Raw genomic sequence first — 7,415 nt, 5'->3', positions numbered from 1 at the left:
CTGAGTACATTCCAGCACCAAGGATCTATCTCCCTGTGCATCCCTGTACACACATTCCAGCACCAGGGATCTCCCTGTGCATCCCTGTGCCCATCCCAGCACCAGGAATCTCCCTGTACACACATCCCAGCACCAGGGATCTCCCTGTGCATCCCTGTGCCCATTCCAGCACCAGGAATCTCCCCGTACACACATCCCAGCACCAGGGATCTCTCCCTGGCAGTGGGCAAGGGAAGGGGCAAAAATGGGCAGAGTTAATAGGATTTTGGCACCAGGGATGACTAAAAACGGGGCAGAATTAAGGAGATTTTGGAACCAGGGAAGAGTAAAATTTGGGCAGAATTAAGGGGGTTTTGGCATGGGAGGAAGAAAGGGACAAAAATGGGCAGAATTAAGAGGATTTGGGCTGTTTCACCCCCTGGCCATGTTTCCTGGCCCCGTGCCAGGGGTGCCAGGGTCAGTCCATGCCACTGACAGGCAGTGGGATTCCCTGATGTGGGAATCCTCCTGGTTCCAGCCAAATTCTCCGTGCTCCATCCCTCATTCCACCTCCCTCCCACAGGGCTGCCTCGCTCCAGCATTTCACCGACCATGGCGGCTCCAGGGGCGCAAATCCCAGGCAAACTGGGAGAGGATTTACCAGGATTTACCAGGAAAGCTGGGATTTACCATCCCCATCCTCCTCCCTTCACCAGCTTTAATTCTAGATTTCCAGGAACACCGAAAAATGAGACAACTCCCGGCCACGACCCAAACCCTGGTTTCTATGGAGATCTAGGGCAAGGATAAACAGGTCCAAGTTATCCTGGGATAAACTGAGGGATAAACAGGTCCAAAGACGTCAGATTTCACCAAGGAACATATGGATGCAGGGATCCATCCCTTGAGTTGTCCCCGCAGTGAGGATGAGCTCGGAGGGAGGATGCTGCAAAGGGGGTGGTTTACACGAGTGTCCCTGGGAATGTGACCCCGACGTTTCCCCCTGGGAATGCCCCTCCATCCCGGATGGGTTTTTCGGGGTGTGCTCACCCCGTTCAGGGAGCAGCAGGTGGAGGAGGCGGCGGATGGGGCGCCGGGGGCCACGTTCCCACGGCTCCCCTGCTCCCGAGAGGTGCTATATTTAAATCAATATTTTCCTGTTTAATCCAAGTGCTGCTAAGTCAACAAACAGAGCCGTGATGGAGAACATCCCTCATTTTCCACCCCCAGACGGATTCTGCCAGGGGGGGAAAGAAAGATCCATGGGATTGCCAGGCTGGCATCCCGCTCATCCCTTCGCCGAGCAGCAAACGGATCCCAAATCCACCCTAAACGCACCCTTGCTCAGTGCTGGGGTGTGCAAGCACGTGCTGTCCTTTCCAGTGGTTTTATGGGAAGCTGGAGGCAGGAAAAAGTCTCTATCTTGAGTTTTGGGTTTTTTTTCCTTGTTTTCTTGAAAGCACCACTTCCTCCCGCAGCTGGAGCAGGATGTGCCTCCAACGGCCCCTCGGGAATTAAAAGCCTCGTGTCCATCATCAGGCACAGGGTGAAGGAGCTCCTGTGCACCCAGGATGGCTTGGATGGCTCCAGCTCCATGGAAAAGCTGGAAAGCACCCAGGACAAACAGTCCTGCCCCCGAGGGAGAACAGCACGTTACCTCTCCGGGTGGGACGTGCCGGGAGGCTGAACCCCCCTCACCTCTGCCAAAACCACTGCCAAACCATGGGGGCTGGGAAAATATCCTGGGGGGATCATGCTGCAGGGGTGCTGGATCCCAGGGGAATATCTTAAGGGAATGATGCTGCAGGGGTGCTGGATCCCAGGGGAATATCTTAAGGGAATGATGCTGCAGGGGTGCTGGCTCCCAGGGGAACATCTTAAGGGAATGATGCTGCAGGGATACCCCACCCCAAGAGACTATCCTGGGAGTGTGAGATCTTGGGAGAGAATATTCTGGGGGAGCATCACCACACACACACACGTGCCAGACCCCGTTATTAATCCCTTCCCAGCACAGAGATGGACACCAGGATGTTCCCAAGGATCACCACCACGATGTGGGATGGATGATCCCACACCCCCAAATTCCCGAGCAGCGATGAACCATTTCCCCCTCCCAGACTCCCCAAACCGGCCCTTTCCATTGAGTTAGGGAGGAGAAAAAAAATGAACAAGTCAAAAATAGAGCTTATTTCTTCTCCTTTGGTCGGGGAGAACATAAATCCCTGCTCCCAGCCAGCCTTCCCGGTGCCAAGTTACATCCGGTCCTCGGTGCTCTCACCAATAATTACGGCAACTCAGCCCCCCCTCTGCCCCCCCCAGCCCAAGCTGGTGCCTTCTGAAATAAAACATCCCAGTTCCACTATCCAATAAATCAAAAGGGGAAATAAAAAACTCCTGGTTTCAGCTGGGCTGTGGCCGGAGCACAAAGAAATCCCGGGGCAGGAGAGAGATTTGGAGATACAGCCGTGGCCTTGCCCTTAAAAGGGAAAATTCGCACCCTCTTCCCCGAGGCTGGAGGGTTCAAGCAAGGTGAGGAGCAGGCTCTGGTCCCACGGGGTGGCCCACGGACATGAGGTGATGCTCGGCCAAACTGGGCTCCCAGCTGGTAAAAATCCACCCGGAATGCTCCCAGAGTTGGGATGGAGCCGGGGTTGGGGGGGGTGGGGTCAGCAGAGCATCCCTGGTACGGGGCCATCGCAGGGTTGGTACCGTCCCCCTGAGCAGGAAATATCTCTTTATAAATTATTCAAATAGGCCATGTATTATATAAACCTAACACATTAATAATTTAGGAATGCCACGGGGTGCTCTGCCATGCCTTGGGGACCTGCCAATGTCCCCGAGGTGGCAGCAGCTCCAGGAGGCCCCTCATTACCCTGCTTAATTATAACTCTTGGTTATTCAACAGCACTTTCCACCCCAAGACTGGAGAGGACAAACTGACACGTTGGGAAAAATGCTGCAAAACTCACCCCAAATTCACCCAAAACATCCCCAAGGAAGTTTTAAACAGGAGCCACCGATGGTTGTTGTCTGGCAGTGGGGACAACAGCCAGAGAAGGAGCTGGATGGGGAGCAGAGGTCCCTGGAGAATGCCATGGGGGGAATAATGCTGCAGGGATAATGGATCCCAAGAGAAAATCCTGGGGGAATGATGCTGTGGGGATGGCAGGCCCCAGAGGGGGATGATGCTGCAGGGATGCTGGATCCCACAAGAATATTTTGGGGGAATAATGCTGCAGGGATGATGGACCCCAGGAGGATATCTTGGAGGAAGATGCTGCAGGGATGCTGGATCCCAAGAGAATATCCTGGGGGAATGATGCTATGGGGATACTAGATCCCATGAGAATATCTTGAGGGAATAATGTTGCAGGGATGATGGATCCCACACGAATATCCTGGGGGGGTGATGCTGCAGGGATGATGGATCCCAAGAGAATATCCTGGGATCCCACAAGAATATTTTGGGGGGAGGATGTTGTAGGGATGCTGGACCCCAGGAGAATATCCTGAGGAGATGATGCTGCAGGGATGCTGGATCCCACAAGAATATCTTGAGGGAATAATGTTGCAGGAATGATGGATCCCAGAAGAATATTTTGGAGGGAGGTTGCTGCAGGGATGCTGGATCCCAGGAGAACATCTTGGACTAATGCTGCTGTGGGGATTCCAGACCCCAGGAGAACATCTGGAGGGAATGATGCCGCGGGGATGCCAGACCCCAGCAGAGCATCCTGGAGGAAGAGGCCGCAGGGATCCAGATTTTGGGAGTATCCAAAGGAAAACCCCCTTGCTCCACGTGGCTCTGCCCTGGCCAGCAAGGGTTACACAGCCCTGGGCACCTCAGCCTTGGCTGTTGGAAGGGAATGGTCCAGCCCATCCTCTCCAACCGGCACCGGAGCAGGGGGAAGAGAGCCCTGCCAGCACCATTCCTGCCAGCTCCCGGCAAATCCCCCGCTGGAACGGGTATTTCTGGGCTTCTCCCAGCGCTATTAAAAGCCCTGTGGGTGCTGGCACTGCTGTGCTCAGGAGGAGGTGATGCTTCCAAGCCCTTCCCGGCACAAACACCCGGAGTGATGGGAACCCAACCCCGCGTTCAAACCACGGCCAAAGGGCCGGCGGTGCCAAAAACCCACCCCAGGAACGATCCCAAAACACGTGGCTGCACTTTGGAGCGAGCAAAGCACCTTCACATCCCCCAAACTACATCAGTTCTGCCCCAGACAGGATCAAACTTTACCCATCCATCAAATATTCGGTGCACGCACAGGAATGTTTTTCCCCCTTTTTCTCCACCCACCAGCACAGCAAAGCCCATGATCCCATGGGAAGGATCGGAGGTTTTTTGAGGGGGAAAATGCAGGTTTGCTCAATAATGGGTTTGACACGGGGAATCCCAAAGAAGAAGGACCGTTTCAGCCTTTGCAGCCAAGGAAAAGGCAATTTCAGGGATGGCCAAGAGCATGACCTTCTATATCAGGACCTTACATATCATAAGATGCTATATATAAGCATAACATTCAATAGATATATTTATAAAACCCCTTGCCACCAAAATATGGTGCTCTTTAACCTGGAAACTGCTTCTTCCCATCCAAAACTCGGGGGTTTATCCGGGAGGTTTGCTCCAACGAACAAGAGCTCGGCCCCTGGGCACTCCTGGGAAGGGCTGGGAAGGCTCTTGGCGCATCCACACATGGGAATTTGTCCACTACAAGGGACACGTGACGGCTCCCCAAAGCCACCAGTGCTCTGGAGGGGTCAGGAATCCTGGGAAACAAAGGTGTTTGTAGGAAGGAGGGGCACTTACCACCTGTGGCTTGGTCCTGGGGCCGTGTTCCTCAGGCAGCCGGGGGCAGCGGGGCAGCCGGGGCGCTGGGGCGGCTGGAGGAGAGCGGGGTCCATCCCCGGGGCCGGGGGACGTGTCACCTGAGTTGAGGGCCAGCATGTACCGCTTGGTGACATCCTCCAGCGAGGGAGGCTGGAGTGTCGGGAAGGCTTTCCCGGGCGAGCGGCCGGCAGCCGGCGCGGGGAGGTGGCCGTGGTGGCCGGAGGGGACGAGCGGCTCGGGGACGGCGATGGGGACGAAGGTGGCGGGCTCGCTGGTGTGCCGCACGTGCTTGGCGGCCGGGCGGCTCTTGGCGAGGGCGGCGGGCGGCGGCTGGTTCTCCTGGTGGGCGGCGCGGTTGGAGCGCTTCTTGGAGCTGCGCCGGGCCAGGCGAGGGGACAGCACGTCGGCCAGCTTGGGGTCGAAGCCGTAGCCGCGGCTGGCGCCCGGCGAGAGGATGGGCTCGCTGCTGGACGGGGGGATGCTGGGCTCCAGCTCGCTGATGGCCTCGCCGGGCCCCTCGAAGGCGCCGGCCGGCAGCTCCCCGCGGCGGCTGGGGTCGCTCAGGGACTTCTTCTTGATGGTCTTGCCGTTGCCCTTCTCGTCGACGAGCTTGGCCATGGCGCCAGGCTGGCTCACGATGGTCTGGATGAGGCTGCTGTAGTCCCGCGGGCCGTCGCTGCTGAGGGACAGGTCGCTGCCCGCGCTGCCTGCGCTGCCGGCGGGCTGGGGGACGCCCGCCTTGGCGCTCAGCGAGCCCAGCAGGTTGCTGTCGACGGAGAAATTCTTCGCCTCCTCTGCCACCGAGCGCCGCCGGTGGGGCATGGGGTCGCTCAGGGAGCGGTAGGGCTCGGTGCCGCCCTCGCCGCCGCCCTCCATCCCGCTGGCACCCGCCGACGGGAACTTCCGTCGGCGCCGCAGGCTGCCGGGGGTGCTCGGTGTCTCGGCTTTGCCAGCTGCAAGGTCTTCGACCGCTGCTGGCGGGTGAGCGGGCAGCGGCATTTCGGAGTCACCGGCCGCCTGCCCGGCGTTGGGCAGCATCCAGGCCTCCACAGCTTGGTGCAGGTCCTGGAAGGGCATCGCCATGGGCTCCGGCTCCGTGACGATGCCCTCGTCCGTCACGCTGGACTCGTGACCCGACAGCTCCTCCACGGATTTACTGCGGGCGAGGTTCTCCTCCGACTGCACTTCCTTCAAGCACCCTGCGCTCTCCACCTGTCCCCGAAGGGTCGTGTCCGTCGTCCCTGCCGGTGCCACCCCCTCAGCGCCCTCCACACCTCCGCTGTCCTTCTGCTCGGCAGCAAAGCCGTAATCCTGCTGGGAACCCATCCTGCTGATCTTCTCGAAGACCTGCCTCGCCTCCTGGATGTACTGATCCTGGATGACCATGGGGAGAGCCTCCTCGTCCCCCCTCTGCCCCCCATCCGGAGCCACCCTGTCCTGGCTGTCGGTGGTGGCCAGGAGGAGCTCAGAGGAGCTCTGCTTCATGGCGCTCTGGAGGAAGAGCCGCCGCGTCCCGGATTTTTCGGAGCAGGTGAAGGACTTGGCGCGGCGCAAAGTGGCCGTGAGGTCCTTGAGCGTTGGCCGCTCGCCCGCTGCCCAGCGGTTGGGGGGGTGAGCGGCCCCGCAGCCGCCAGGGGAGGGGGTGGCAGTGCCAGAGCATCCATCAGAGCCCGAGTCCAGGCTGATCCTCACCCCTTTCTTCTTCACCTTCAGCTCCGAGAGGTCCGATTTGAGGAAGCTGAGGAGGGTCAGGGTCTCGGTGGCAATGTCAGGGTTGGACAAGGACTTGCGGTGCTCGGCCCGCTCCCCCTCCGGCCCTGGCTGCTGTAGGTTCTCGCTCCCACGGTCCGGTTTGGCCTTGGCCATGCCCTGGGGCAGCTTGGGGCGGGCGCGGACCCCCGGCTGTGCCCAGGCCGGGCCATCGCTGGTCCCGAAACTGGGCGACCGATAGATCCCGTACCCCGCCTGGAGAGTCCGCCCTTGGCTGGGCCAACACATCCCAAACTGCTCCTCTTCCTTCAGCGTCTCCGTGCTGGAATACCGACTGCTGCTCCGCGACCCGCCGGGGCTGGCAAAGGGCAGGATGTTCACCTTGGAGACACGGGCCACCACGGGCAGGGGGTGCCGGGGGACCACCCTGGCGCAGCCTTCGGCCTCGGCATCGCCGCCATCCGCCGGGCTCTCCCAGGCACCGCTCTCCTTCTTCTTCTTCCGAGCGGCGCGGGGCCGGAGGGCACCGCTCTGCCCCTCGCCCTCGCTGCCCGACGAGGCGCGGGGAGAACGGGCCGCCGCCGCCGCCGCCGCCGCTTCGTCCTCCCCGTTGGCGCGGGGTGATGGGGAGGAGGAGGGTGGTTGCGGTCGAGCCGAGTTATGCCAGGAATGCGGGCCGGGCTCCGGCGGAGCTCCGCGGGGAGAGCGGAGCGCCGGGTGCGGGACGCGGCTGCGGGGCGGGGGCGGCGGGGGAGCCCCGCGGGCGCCGCTCCCCATCCCGCTCCCCGTCCCGCTCCCGGCGCCGCTCCCGCTGCCCCCGGCCGGCTGCCGGCAGCTCTCCCCGAAGAGTTTGCGCATCGCCGGGACGCTGGGCCAGCGCGGCGGCGGC

General features: G+C 60.3%; 1 protein-coding gene across 1 annotated transcript in view; it reads right to left on the bottom strand.

The window, feature by feature from the left end:
- Positions 1 to 7,414, bottom strand: part of ARHGEF17 (Rho guanine nucleotide exchange factor 17) — a gene marked incomplete at its 5' end in the record, with an annotated part of 32,482 nt that extends 25,068 nt beyond the window's left edge. Inside the window, 1 exon segment of the mRNA XM_027699820.1 lies at positions 4,796 to 7,414. Within this exon segment, the coding sequence (XP_027555621.1) occupies positions 4,796 to 7,414 (2,619 nt within the window).
- Between the last annotated feature and the right edge of the window lies 1 nt (position 7,415).

The sequence above is a fragment of the Neopelma chrysocephalum genome, unplaced genomic scaffold (assembly GCF_003984885.1).
Source record: "Neopelma chrysocephalum unplaced genomic scaffold, ASM398488v2 Primary Assembly neopelma1_141, whole genome shotgun sequence".
Classification (NCBI taxonomy): Eukaryota; Metazoa; Chordata; class Aves; order Passeriformes; family Pipridae; genus Neopelma; species Neopelma chrysocephalum.
The sequence above is the reverse complement of the archived record's forward strand: the minus strand, read 5'-3'. Positions and strand labels throughout refer to the sequence as shown.